The sequence below is a fragment of the Amblyomma maculatum genome, chromosome 7, assembly GCF_055883805.1.
Source record: "Amblyomma maculatum isolate TAMU_Amacu chromosome 7, ASM5588380v1, whole genome shotgun sequence".
Lineage (NCBI taxonomy): Eukaryota > Metazoa > Arthropoda > Arachnida > Ixodida > Ixodidae > Amblyomma > Amblyomma maculatum.
Window position 1 is genome coordinate 72,114,751 of NC_139350.1, and position 14,458 is coordinate 72,129,208.

The window sequence follows — 14,458 nt, forward strand, 5'->3', positions numbered from 1 at the left end:
ATGTGATATCAGGACCATGATTGCGTCGCAAATTGTTTTTTCTTATGCGCTTTTGCTGTCTGCTATATATTGCTCCTTGTGTCACAATAAACTATTTGGTTGTTAGTCAGCTCATGTGTCTGTCTCGCCTTCCTACACGTCCCGTCCGTTTGAGCTGTTCCTTCCATTCAACATGAACCAACCAGCCCGACAAAGCCCTCTTCATGACCTTGCTGTTTCCCTGGTGCGTTGGAGATGCAAAAGTCGCAAGATTTTTGGTACATTCGGCTCACAAATAACAAGGATGGGGATGCGATTTGCATGAATATTGTCAAATATCTGCAATTCGGGACTGAAGCCCACGGGCATTCCATTGAAAAATGGCGGCGTCCTTGAGTTTTTTTCCAAATGTTGATGCTGAGGGAACCATTGTGTCTGCTACTGTATAGCCGCTAGAACTTGTGGTAGCGCGTCCAGAACCTGTAGCGCATTCTGTGCTGCTGGCGTGCGCAGACTAGATAGCACAGCGCGATTTCATTCATCATGGACGTGAGAATGGCAATTACCTGTAGGCCTTGGCCATGTCCCACATCCTGACTTTTCTCTAGTTCGGCAGTAGGTGCAGGACATTCGGTTCGCGGCAAGTTTCCTGGCCCAGCGGACGTGGAAGGTTTTGATAGTGGTGGACAGTTAAGGTCTGACGCAGCACCTTCCGCTTCACCGCCCGTCGAGGTACCTCGATTTAAAATGGCAGGCATAGGAGTAGGACAAGATGCAGGAGTACTGGAGGCCTTGTTATCAAAATTAACTGCTTTCTTAGATGATCTTCGGCGACGCGAACGACGGTGTCGCACCTTAGCACCTCTGTACGTAGATTGATCACGTACCATTTGCTTCAGCACTGCCCGTTCAGTCTTTACGGGGGGGCAGTCCTTAGAGGAGGAGTCATGAGGGCCATGGAAGTTGGCGCACTTCGGAACAATCGCGCGGCAAATGTCGCCGCTATGCGACTCAGAGCATCTAGGACACACGATGTAATTTTTCAGACCACCTTCACGTCCCGATCTTCAGACAGTTTCTGCATTGAAGTGGCTTGGGCACGAAAGGCCGGACCGGGTGTCGGAAATGTCCAACCTTCACATGTGATGGTATGCAGTCTCCCTTGAAATTTAGTTTGATGCATTTCGATCTCCCGAGGGGCTTCACTTGCAGTATAGATATGCTATTTGATGCTGACTTGATTAAGGCTGGTAGATCGGTGTCAAGCGATGGCCTTGTAAACATTGCAGATGACGCCTGCCATAGTGCCACTGTCCTGAAGAATATGGGAGCGCACACTGATGTCGCCGAGTTTGTTGATGGCGGTCAATCTCTCCAATGCGCCCCGCTCCCTGACATCAATAGCAATTATGTTTTTGTAAGGATTCGCTCTAACGTCTTTAATCTTTCCAGGGACGAGGCTTTCAAGGAACAGAGACGTGACTTGCCGTTTGAGTTGGTTCAGATTGTCTGTTGGCGTCTCTTGCACAAACAAGACAGTGTGTGTCGGGGGGCCTCGCTTAGTAATGACCGTAGACGCGCTTGACGAGGACGAATCTGGTCATCGGTGTAGTCTTCTCTTTGCCTTTTTGCTAAGCACCGGCACGAACCCATCGTCGTCGGTCGAAGAGTCATCAATAGCAGGCGAGTACAGCACGGTGGCCTGGCTGCCTGCGTCACTCGAGTTGTAGAGGCGCTTCCTCTGGGCGACCGCTGCCGACGTACCGGGTTTCGAAGGAGGCCCATGGGTGTCAATTTGCATCGCCATGCGAAAAAGGGAGTGGTGCTTCCCGGATATGGCACAAATTCCAAAAAACAGCGGAGGCGGGAACGCAGCGCCCTGGTAAAGAACAACTTCTTCTTCCTCCTCATCAATGAGGGGAGATAACGCATTTGTAATACTGCATGGGAATAGCGACCAGGGTTCCGAATAACCCCTGCCCCTTAGGGTGACATCGGGCTCTCTGGACGCCTGCGAGCGGTACCGGAACTCCGGTGTCACCTTTTCCGGAAACGTTTTTACCACCACCATCGACACTCTTGTTTCGTGCACACCCCGTCTGCTACACGCGGCGCGAAAGCAATGCGCGGCCAGCACACGTGTAGCTTTTGTGTGGTGCCGTTGCACTGTACATGGCTGCAGTATAATTACAACTACATTACGACAGCTTTGGCTTCGAAGCGATGCATTACCTTAGAGAACGCGTTTGTGTTATGCGAAATTCACTTGTTAATGCTGTGAAAGAAGTGTGAGCGCCGTCGGCTTGCTCACAAGCACTGTTTCTTGCTTTACTCCCTGGCCTGTGTTTTGTAGTATGTTCTTTCAGGTCATAGATCCTATCATTCAAACAAATTAGTTAAATTTTCAGTGCATATGAACACTCTAACTTTAGAAGCTAACGCGGTGGGTGTCACGTTTAGTACTGCGCTGCGCAGATTGCCTCAATTCATTACATGCATAAATCTGCTAGCCTGGGCAGCTGTTCATGCAGTTTATGAAGTCTGGCTGCTCGCGTCAAACAATATAGTGAACACAGATCACGAATAAATGGTCTTTGTCGTCGCCTAATCAGAAGCGCTTTTCTTAATGTCTCACTTTCGAGTTATAGGTTATAGCTCCGGATCGGCACTCTCGCACTCCCCTATATAGCAGTGTAAAAAAATATTATTTTCTCGTCTAAAACAACGTCAGATGTGAAGAGTTATTTACTGAGTTTACTAAAAGAAGAATCAGTGAGAATGGACGTGTGCACTGCGAAATGACACTGACACACACACCTACACAGAGAAAAGAAAACTACATAATTTTACTGCTTGCAGGGGAAGTTAATGTGATTGCAAACTAGCCCTGGAGTGCAGTTTTAAAACAATATTCAAGGATCTACAGCGCCGGAAAGGGCGTTAGAAGTTAATTGCATGAACCTAAGGTATTTATTAGCACAAGAAAAAATGAGCAAAAATTCATTATTGTAAACAACACTAATGTCGAATGCTAATCAGATGCAGCAAACAACCAGAACTTGACTTTATCGACGTAGACAAATATTGGAAAGTTACAAGCAATTCAGAGGAGAATATGATACTTCTTTTGTGAAATATTTGAGTGGTCAGCCTAACCCTTTTTTTGTGTCTAGTGGGAAATGAGCGATAGCGTTACTAACTTCAACTGGTCATCTTTTTTTTGCACGTGTTTGTGCTTTAACAGCAAAAACCATATTTGCAGCCAATGCACTTCAATGTATGCATTAATGAGCTCATATGCTTGGTTGGTAGCATATATTGAGCTCATTCAGAAACTTATAAGCTTTTGTGCTTGCCCGCCTCATACAAATGCAGTTACGAAGCCGTTCTACATATCATACCTCAGTCCAAGCAGGAGCTTGACGTACTTGCAATTGCAAGTCTGGAAGGCCTAGCTTGCAGATTGCGATCTAGATCCTCTTTTGAGCTTTTTAGATGCTCATCTTTCAACAACGAGAAACCGCTTGAAGAACCGTGAAGAAGCCAGAAGCTACATTCCCAGCCCTTCTAATTCCCTAATTACCCTAGCAGCAGCCGAGAGTCATCCCTTCAATCAAATAAAGGCTTTATTCTGTTATTATTTGTTTGTTTGTTTTTTTTGACAGCTGCCGCAGCTCGCTGCGTTTTTTACGCCGCAACCTCAGTTATTTTGAAGATATTTTAATGTTTGCGATCATCTTGCTTGTCGAATTTCTCTGCAGTTCTTATGATGTCTCCGCTCTTCGCATTACCTCTGAGTTGGAAGCCCCTAGCATAATTTCACTTTATTGAAATGCTTCAGAAGAGCTTCTACGTAATCAACGCTCAATTCACATGATATGAGAACTTCATGCGCAACATATCATTGCCGTGACAATTAACCGCTCAATGACAAAAGTCTTCTCAACAAGCAAAATTCCGCACCCTCATGGCTCGTCTATTTACTAGTCGCGAAAATATTCAAATTTCCATCTAATTACTGGTACTGCGACGAACTCAAAATGATCCACTTCAAAATCCATTTGTGCAGCTCAGCTGTCCGAATTGCGCTATGTACACTGATAGGCTATTGGAATGTTGCAAACTCGCTACTGGCATTGCTGTCGAAGCACACGGGGCAGCGCGATTATTAGGGTGCTTTTTCATCGGTATATAATACCTTTAGCGTTCGAAATATGTGCCAGCAACAAAATAAATAGCCTTGCTAGACCAACTATCACGTGAGTACCTGAAGATAATTCCTTTTCTAAATGCAGATAAGAAATTGCTCACTTCGAAGTAAGTAATCTCTTACGTGCACAGCTTGTGCTCACTTTTTAATATTTCGAAAAAGTCTATCAGTGACACTAACAAATGACGGGCTTCCAAGTAATCGTTTCAATAGGCTTCGTTGCGCCCGGTGAAAGCATGCAGGCCAGCATGAAGAGGCCTGATGTTAATATATATATATATATATATATATATATATATATATATATATATATATATATATATATATATATATATATATATATATATAGCAGAAAGCTTCGTCTTGAGAAAGGACGCGATAGCGCCATTAACGCCGTCTCTTCATTCCGCCAATTTTAGGCATCTAGAGGAAAGCACCTAGTTGGCAATGCGTACGTCTATTTGTTTCTGATTTTAGGGTAAAGACGCAGCATCTTCTTGGCGTACAACCTACGTTTACAGTGAACGGCATAGAATTGGAGGCACACATGTCGGCGGCTTGAATCCCTGTCACAAATCGGACTGAAACTGGAAAAGAAGGTGGATACTAAATAAGAAGCAAAAAATTGCATGCCGGCACGCTGAACGTTGCACAATGAATGGCTTCGTCATAATTTAATACGAAATGACTTGTGCGTCACTATATCGCGTAATAAAAAGAAATGAAACCGAAGAGCCGAAAACGTTACTAGAACGCTAGTTCTGGCGAGCAAGTCGACAACGCTGTCACACTTCTTTCACAGTATTAAATTTTGCAACACACAAACGCGCTCTCTGTGGTAATGCATGCCATCGAAGCCAAAACTGACATAATGTAGTCATGACCGCACTGTAGGGGTGTAGAGTGCAACGACAGCACGTAACAGCTATGTATATGCCAGCCGCTCCATGCTTCCGCACCGCGTGTAGCAGGCGCCGCGCCCGACAAGGAGCAAGAGTCGACTGCAACGCCGCTAGTTCCCGCGACCGCCACCGGGGACACCTCTCCGGGCGGAGCTGTGAAACTGAGTTTGTTCTAGTAACGTTGCACCAAACGGGATTTTGTACTGGCTTCACGTCATTCTGGGGCGACCGTACTGCGCATGCTCGAGCAACGAGTGACGTCACTGCTCGTAGGTGGTGAGCCTCACCGTCGCCGCAGCAGCGAGGATCTGGGTGACATCAGGAGTCAGCCCGGTGACGTCACTACATCGGCACCCCCACTTGCTGGAGCAGAAGCGGCGCGCGCTACTTCTCATGTGCGAGGAGATAGCGTCGCGCATAAATGTGGAGCGGTGAACGCAGCCTAGCCCGGAGTTCTCCACGGAGAGCGATGTTAAAGAAAGTCAGGCCACTTAAGCGCCGTAAGAGATTGGAAAATCTCAACTCGTCGGACGCCGAGGTTTTCGCCGTTGAACGTAGGAAAAACTAACAGACGAAAGGCTAAGCCGGACACCGGAGCAAAGAGAGGAATGCCTAACCAAGAGAAGCAGTCAGGAAGCGGAGAGGCGTGCCCTGGCCTCGCAGCGGGTCGAAGGGGATACGAGCCAGGAGAATGTGAAGAAACACAAATAGAAGAATGCCTTGCAAGCCGCGACGTCAAGATGCAAAGTGGAATAATGATAATAAATTGGTATAAAATAATAATTGGTTCACAGGAAAGAAAAGGCGCAGTATCTGTCACACGCTCTGTATTCACCTGACCCGCGCTGTAATAGAAGGAAGGAAGGTGGGAGAGAAAGTGGAAGGAGAGAAAGAGCAGCCATAGTGGAAGTCAATTAATTTAAACCACCCGGGGAACATGCGTTGACATCACATAGCACACCGACGTCTTTCCGTTTCACCTCCATCGAAACGCAGCCGCCGGCAGAGTGTAATAGGCGGCGCATACCAGCAGCAAAGAGAGAATGAGAGTAAGAAGGCGAATAGATCAGCGGCGAGTGACGCCCGAGCAGAGCGAGGAACGGCTTGCCAAACGGCGATACCAGACTGCCGATTGGAGCATAACCGCCGAGATGGGGCCTATGCAAGAGTTCAGTCAGCGGTAAGCAACAGAAAGGGATCTGACTCTCATTGCTAACCATAGATCCCCACAACAAGCTCAGCCAGAGAAACATACCTCTCGCTATGTATATTCGGCATAGCTGAGCTAAGCTACTGGCAATTTTTTTTTCCACATCTTTTTCTAACACCTTCTATGTCAAGGGCTTCTCGAACGAACGAGGTGTATAGAAATGCTGCGTAACAAATATTTGAAAATCAGGTTCTGAGCGCATTATATGAACCAGTGCCAGTCTTTTCTACATGCCTCTCGTGGTCACTATTTCAATCACTACATCACTGTTCCCATAAGTTCCACCAGGCCTTTGTAATGCGCTTTCTTTTTAAGGCTACGCTACGTGCAAGCTTAGCGTAGTCCATGTTCTAGCCAGTGACCAAATTGGAACAAATGGAAACTGAACAGCCTCCACGAATTCTCGCCCCGACCATAGTAGGCAGCAGCTTGTTATTTCAGTTTCTAAAGCAACTGATTGTAATGTCAGCTTCCCATTAACCGCTTTTACCGTTTAAACGCGAGAAAGAGAACAAAGCATGCAATTGTACGCGATGATGGGCTAGAACATAGTACAAGAAAAAGAAACGAACAGTTAGGAGAAGGCGTGACGTATGAAAAAAATTTAATGCAATGAAAAGGATAAAAACATGTATGAAAATCAGTCGAAGTAACCTAGGTGGATCTAAGCATTAAAAATACAACCACGTATGAAATGTTTAGTTTTCGACGCCGTTTATACGCTTGACGCATGTTGTAATTTTTTTGAGTACGTAGGAAAGTTCTAAATATTCGGCTTGCGAGCTACTAAACAGCGCTGCGACAGCTAACGCAAATACCTGCGATAAATGCAAACAAGGACAAGGCCTATAGCTGCGCCTACAAAGAAGTAAGGTGGCTGAAAGGAGCTGGGCTTTGAACGAGGCTTCCAATTGTCGCAGCGGGAACGAAGGCCTTGCTGCATCCCGTTTTCCGGATCCCCGAAGATGTCCTCGAACGATGCCAGAAGCGGTTCCCAGGAAACGTCGGAGGTGGTTCCGTCGCTTTCTTCACAAACGCGGCCGCTTCTGTTGCCACCCTGCCTTTCACTGACGTTTTCGTAAATACTGTCGCCACGCGAAACGTCCGGCTGTGACTGATGACGGCCCTGAATTCTGCTTCCAGCGTCATTTCCGCCGGTGGCTATCTTGCTGCCAGCGTCTAGTTGCCCCAGCTCTCCTGGACAAGGATTGTTGTCGTTAAGGCCGCTCACGCTTCGTTCTCGCCTCGGTTCGACGCTCTCTGACGATCTTTCGGCGCCGCTGCTGTCCAGATGTCTGTCGGAGCATACGTCGCCTTTTAGATGCAAGGTCAAGGGCGGCAAACGCCTCTTTTGCAGTAGCCCTTTCGCACCACCAATGGTGTTTGCGGGTGCTGGCAGAGGCGCCTCTGCTCCACCTTCACAATCTTTCGCTACAGTACCTTCACGGGTAGCCTCTTGGTAAGGCTTGGCGTCGTCATCGACGGCGGTGGCGGCCGCGTCAGTTCTGGTGGTGCGGATACGAGGGCTTTTCCCAGAACATCCTCGCTCCATGTTGTGACTATCATCGCTCTTTTCGTCGGGATCCGGCTTCTTCACCTCGCCACAGGGCTCTGCGCCGTTAGCAGGCTCGCTTTGCTCACCACCACTGCTACGCGTCTCTGTCTCGATAAAGGCAGCATCCGCGCCAGCTCCTCCTTCGTTTGGCTTTTGACCACCAGCGTTGCTTGGCTGCCCGGGTTTCGCAACCGCCATAGCGTGGCTTGCAGGGAAAGGCCTGAAAAACGGGTAAACAAAATAAGCCCGGAATCACAGAGCTTAGACGAAACACAATAGGCCACAACTCCTATATGTACTACAACACACAAAAAAAAGCGCCAATATTTCCACCGTTCGCAGCCTTCACACGCAGCGTACCTTCGCGATTCAATGGCCGCACTAAGAAATCTCGAAGATAGCGTCAGCAGATGCCACTGAGCAGCGAGCAACGAATCTGTCACCGAAATATTCAATCACATTTATAGTGCGCACTGAAATCTGCGGTTTTCTTCCTTCTTGTTTACCATCGACCGAGTCCTCGTGCTAACGATATCGCAAGTGATTCACATACTTTGAGATAAGATGATGATTCGTGGGAACTTACCATATCGCCAGAATAAGCTTCGGTGAAAACAGTATCGTTTGTAGCGCGTTTAGTTCATCCCAGGGGTTTATAAACCGACGTCATTGCTGCGTGCTGTGAATGCACGCGCTGCTTTCCCTGCGTAGGACAGAGCTGACACAACATTGTGGATCGATGCGTCTGCTGCAAGTAATGACTGGGAGTAAACAAGCTGGGAGCATTGCAGTGTGGAAATTAGACTAAACGCACTTGGCATGTATACTCCTTAGCCGCCTTAACAACAGTTTTTATCAAATATGTTCACACGCCACTAGTAGAGACAGCTTGTTTACAACTGATTCCATAAGTTTTTTCCTTATGATAAGGGCTGTGCAAAAAGGAGCAACGCAATGGTATCCGTTGCGTTGTTTATTGTACAGCCCTTTAAGTATTTGTCACAAGGGACAATGAATTTGTGGAATCAGTTGTAAACAAGTTTATTCTCAAGTCGTCTTCGTTCAGCAACCATCAGTGTCCCTTAGGAACTCCTACTAAAATTGCTTACGCCCAGTACAAACAAAATAAACATTTCAAGCCCCTTCTTTTTTTCAGGCTTAGAACAAAGCCAAAATAGATGCATGGATAAGCAAGCTCCCAATTTCGTTCATGATTGACAGTGTTATGCGCATCCCTTTAAAATTGCTCCCATCGTCTTCGTAACCTAGATGTGGCTAACAAGAACTGGTAGAGGTGGCCAACATCTGGAGCAGCGTCATCGTTAAGTCATTGTGGGGTAGTGTACGCGCACGGCAATAATGAAGTTGCTAATAGGGGTCGCTTTTCGCTTTGAAGAATGCTAAGGTCAACCGTGATCGCTTCCAGTCATTACTCTTCCTTTAGAGAGGTACTTCTGTATGGGCTTTCCCCTGAGTTGAACAGCACTGGCGTTAAGCGTGTCCTTGGAAATGTCTCGGGAGTGGTGAAGGATACGCGTGTCCTTAGGCAACGCTCAATCTGTGTCAGAAGGATACGCAACTGTCTCTAAAGTCGGCCCGTTCTGACGACTTTATCTTCTCCTCGTCGCTATGGTAGTGCTAGTGGTAGTTAGGAGGGAGGGGGGGGGGGTACGTCATAGCACCCGCTTCTGGCATAATGGGTGAATGCTTCTTTATAAAGCGGTGGGCCACCAGAACAGAGAACAGTGCGTTGTTTTCCGGTTTGTTGCTGCATATCATTAAGGCTGTGGACAGCTTTCTCTAGCAGTGTATAAATCGATGGATTGATAGATCAATCAATCAGTAAACATTTATACTGGGTGCAATGAGTCATTGCAGAATTCGGTTGTTTTGGTGCTGGGTCCGACACGGCTTCTCATAATTCCGTTATGGCGACCATTCGCACTGTCAAGGATCGAACGCAGTCGCAATGAAAAGTACACATCCATATCCAGTAATCATGTACAACCTATTCTGTCAGATGAAAGTCTTCGTCGCTCTGCGGGCCTAGAATACTTGCAATCGTTTGCATTTGAACTGCCCTCCGCTATAACTTTTAGTTGACTTTACCATACATATTGTACTGACGAAAATGTCTCTACCAATCTGTGATGATTTAATTAAAGTTTCCTTGGTACAGCCGATAGAGCCGAAATTCGACACTTCTAAATGGTAGGATCCCGAATAAGTTCTAATCCATACTTCTTTCTAACTCGCACTAAACTACCAGTACCGAACAGCTCCACCATGCTGTCTAAACAAAAACACGGTCACCGCATCTGAAACCTAAATCGTAATTAAGTAATCAATACCAGAATGTCGTACTAACTGCAGCTAAACGAATTCTTCTAATTTCCGAAATCATTATTCCTTAGCTCGGATAAGTGTGCGATGAATCACCTCGCGTACTTGAAATTTCTTCTAGTGTATGTCTTAAAGCAGTTCTCTTCTGTTTGCTTATCTATCGAATCCCAGTAACTTATACCATTTTACGAAGCACATGAACTACTGCTATATAGTGGGTCTTGGAAGTAAGAGCCAAGTCCTGGCGTTGTGTGCTGATGAGCGCAATAGGGGAAACGATTTCCTGAGATAATGCGGCGAGCTGAAGAACAGTTGAAGCGAGTGAACGCTTGAATGTGTACCTCGGTTTCATAGCTGCGTTGCAAAAGCGTGGAGCGAATAGTGCAGGAACGCTACATGGAGAAGTTTTGCAATAAAGTACAGAAGTCGCCTACGGATGCGGTGCTATGATCCAGAGAGCATGCGGCAATTATGAAATGTGCTAACTGCGACTGTTCAAATGGCATAAGGCGTTTATGGACGGCCGTGAAGACGTCCTGTCTAGCAACGGTCTGAACGCCCGTCTTCGAGGCTACTGACACTTTGTGTGTGCGATACAATGAATAGTGATCGGCGTTTAAGCGTCCGTATGACTGCAGACGAGTTAAGAGATTCTGCAATTATTAATGAGGACACATAAATGTATTTCAGTGCACCGGTGCGGACCAAAGTAGAGGAAGCACACTATTTTTTCTAAAATTTTTCATATGTTGCATAATTCAAACAAGGAGTCATGGTGTATGCAGACTAGTCGTAGACAAGGTATGTTGCTGGGCGAGTTCGTTATTCATTGTGTGTGTCCTCTTCCTTGTTCGTCGTCTGCTAGTGTTCTTTCTCTGACAATAGTAGTAGAGGCCAGTACGCATTTACTTGCACAAATAATGTCTTCTTACCTCTAGTACCGAAGGCGTGATTGTAATTTGAACGGCAAAGCGTGCTCCGTTTACTTATGTTCGCATCTGTGCATTAAACACGTACGCATTCAACACAGAGGTATGTAACCATCATAAATGGGCTCCCGGATTTTTGCTGGTCGTGGACGTCTTCATGGACATCTGTAAATGCCTTGCGCCATGTGAACACTCGCGATTTCCACACTTTGTCATTGTCGCATGTTATCATGATTATTTCCTAACGTCTCGGTAGGAGACTTCTTCTTTTAACACAGACGTTCACCGCGCAAAACTCTTCCTGCGTTCGCTCCACTGTTTACTCAACGTAAACTGACGAATATCCTCTCGCTTCGCCTCTTCGACGCCAATTCAACTCGTCTCATTGTAAAGCGGATACTTCCCCTCTATCCCCCAAAACCAGTTTCACGCTCGAGCTCTTCTGCGCGCAAAGCCACGACTTGTATCTTTAGTTTCCTGTATTCTAACTTCGACTTCGCTACTACAATGGGAGCGCGAAAAGATGGGGAGGAGCGAAGACACTTGAGTCGTCCTTAATAATATCGCTCGAGACCGTTAGGAGGTCGCACCAGTCGAGCACTGCTCTTGTGATTAATGACGAACCGTAGACAACCACTCAAGTCTACTACTAGGAAGAGTGCGCGACCAAATTATCCCCAAACATTTGCCCCGAAACATGAATCCCTCCTTCCATGAAGGCAGGGGGAAAGTTATGGCTAAGCCCCCGGACAGAAAATATATTGAGGAACTTGAGACCCCTTCAGAGCGATAAGGCAAAAACCTTTGAGACTTGTTCTAAGGTAGTGTTTATCTGACAGAACCCTGCCGATCACACAACGCAGTACAGCGTCTTCTTCTGCACCGGGTTTGAGGGGAGCAGCTCCAATAGACGGCAATGACGCGCACGTTGCAGCGCTTGGTGTTCATAGCTAGCGGGAGATGACGGGCCCTACACTCCCTCCTGGAGACCGGGGTGAAGACTCCGTCATCGCGCCTTTACATTTTCATGGAGACAGCCAGAAGGCTAGACAAAGAGAACTAAGATGTCCCTCACGTACTCGGCTTGGCGTAGTCGGTTACGTGCTCAGCTGGAGATCGCAGCGGTAGGAGTTCGATTCCCAGAAGAGGACGATTTCTTTTTTTAACGGTTAGACAGAACCCCACCAATATTCTGCAGACACATCTTTCGGACATATCTCGCGTACAAGTCTCGCCCACACAAGACTTTTACCATAAGCCAAGTAAGGCTCCCGCTCTAAAATACCGCATCATGAGGTAGTTATGTACACACCGATGCCTCGGACTGCTAATGACTGAAGGTGCATTTGCCATCTGTGTAGTTAAGCATTGCAACAACTTCAGCAAATATATGTCAGTCGCTTTGGTCAAAGACCGCAACTCGAACCAAGTGTAAGGAGTCGAAGTCTATTTAGTCATCGCTACAGCGGATGAGGACACAATTTTCAGTGACTCACAAACTACCATACTTAATTTATCATATGCAGAACCGACACCCGCCAAAACATTGCGGATATCAAACTGGACCGAGAGGCAGAACATGATGGACACAGGCCCAATCAGGGAATCGAGGCAGTAATAGCGCTCACGAACAACAGGTTCGAGGAGCAATGAGACCTGAGGCCGAGCAACGGGAAATGGAGGGATTCACCACATACACCGACCCTACAAAGCACTTAATTCCCCTGGGGACTATAACCACTTTCACAACTCTTTAACAAGACATCAAGTCGTCTGGAGGAAATACAGAATTCCTTCCACAAACCTGCAGTTTACGCACACATGTTTACGACCACATATGCTCAACCTGCACTAGCTGCAGGGAAACAGCAACCTTAACAAGATTTTATGGGATGGCTCAGAGGACCGTATCTCTGCAGGCTCTCATACAAGCTCCATCACCTGAATCCTGGGAGGAACTAATGCACAAGCGAACCCCGATTTACAACTGGGCGCCATAAACCGCGCTCAGCAAGTCACCGCCGGTAATCAGCTGACGACACTTGGCTCTTCCACAGAGAAGACTTAGAACTCTTCTTCTTACAACAAATTTTTTTATCTCTCTTTCTCTCTCCACTATAGCATTGGGATGTGACGAAGTACAACTACGTTTACCAGGATTTACCATTTGGCCCCGTAGAATGACGTTTCTTTGGTAGCGTAGGGGTAACGTGCCCGGCTCGCAACCGAAATGACGGCGGCTCGGTTCCGCCACTTCACCGGCGGCATTTTTTTTTAATCGCAGTTCCTTGGCTTTGACGCTAGGGCCTTCTTGACCAATCTGAATTTTGGTGTCACCGCACCAAGATTTCCGCTGAACGCTACGAATAACTCTGTCAAGTAAATGCTAAGGTGAGGCTTGCCTAGATATTAATGAAAGGGCCCCGTGGAGAGTGGTAGCTTTTTCATCACTGCATGATGCACTAGCCATGGTAATCAACACTCCTTTAAAGAGATGAAATTGAAGAGGAAATGAATAGACAAGAAAGCCAAGAGCCGAATAAATGGAAATCAATAGGAAGAGTATTTTTATTTAGTTTTAGCCTTCACTAGGAACCAAGTGTTGCAATCACTTTTTACCTCATGTATAATTGATTTACAAATAGGAGGAAAACAACTACACGCCACCTGTAGGATCTTAACTCACGGCTCCCGTATGTCGCATGCGGTGCTCTACCTAGAGACCCACGCGGGTGCCTATCTTCTAGTTTGGGGGAATTTGTTACACGTCACTCCCCCGAATGCAGAGATGTAACTTGACTCAGACGACTTCCGCAGTCTCAAGTCGGCCGCAACGCGTGTCATAAAACGTACTTGACTTCAAAGGCAACTTTGCGCTCGACTTGACTCGCTCAAAGTAAGGTCAAATCACAAAGTATTTCAAGTCAGCTCTTAGTCTGTCTTGAACACGACATCGCTCTTTTTTTCAACATGGCTGCCCGCCGAAGCGACGTCGCTTGCATGACTGCGTCGCTTAAATTTGCTTGACACGCAATGAATGTGGTGTTTTCAGAAGCGCATTCTCTGCCAAAGATTCATCGACCAGCCCTACGTCATCCGGGAAATCCAATGACGATGAACGATGAAGAACAGTTTCTCGTTCACTGCCGAGTCTCTAACACCGTGCTGCGAAAGCTGCTCTCGATGTTGCCTCTGCGGGAAAGTGCGGACAACAGGGGAGAAACAATTCCTCCCATGCTGCAGCTGATAATGAAATTAAGCTTTTACGTCGCTGGCACCTTCCGAACGACAAAGAAGACCTCGTGAGGATTCTGCAGTCAACGGCATGCC

At 46.8% G+C, this 14,458-nt stretch overlaps 1 protein-coding gene across 1 annotated transcript; it reads right to left on the reverse strand.

Annotated features, from left to right (window-relative positions):
- Positions 1-6,888: 6,888 nt before the first annotated feature.
- On the reverse strand, positions 6,889-8,322 carry LOC146183610 (uncharacterized). Its single transcript, XM_084609162.1, has 2 exons — positions 8,217-8,322; positions 6,889-8,076 (listed from the first exon to the last, which is right to left on the reverse strand). The coding sequence occupies exon 2, from the start codon at positions 8,052-8,054 to the stop codon at positions 7,107-7,109; it is 948 nt and encodes a 315-aa protein (XP_084465288.1). The 5' UTR covers positions 8,055-8,076; positions 8,217-8,322; the 3' UTR covers positions 6,889-7,106.
- Positions 8,323-14,458: the final 6,136 nt, after the last annotated feature.

Excerpts from the sequence above, each read along its gene's own strand:
- LOC146183610 (XM_084609162.1), bottom strand. The coding sequence starts at position 8,054 with ATGGCGGTTGCGAAACCCGGGCAGCCAAGCAACGCTGGTGGTCAAAAG.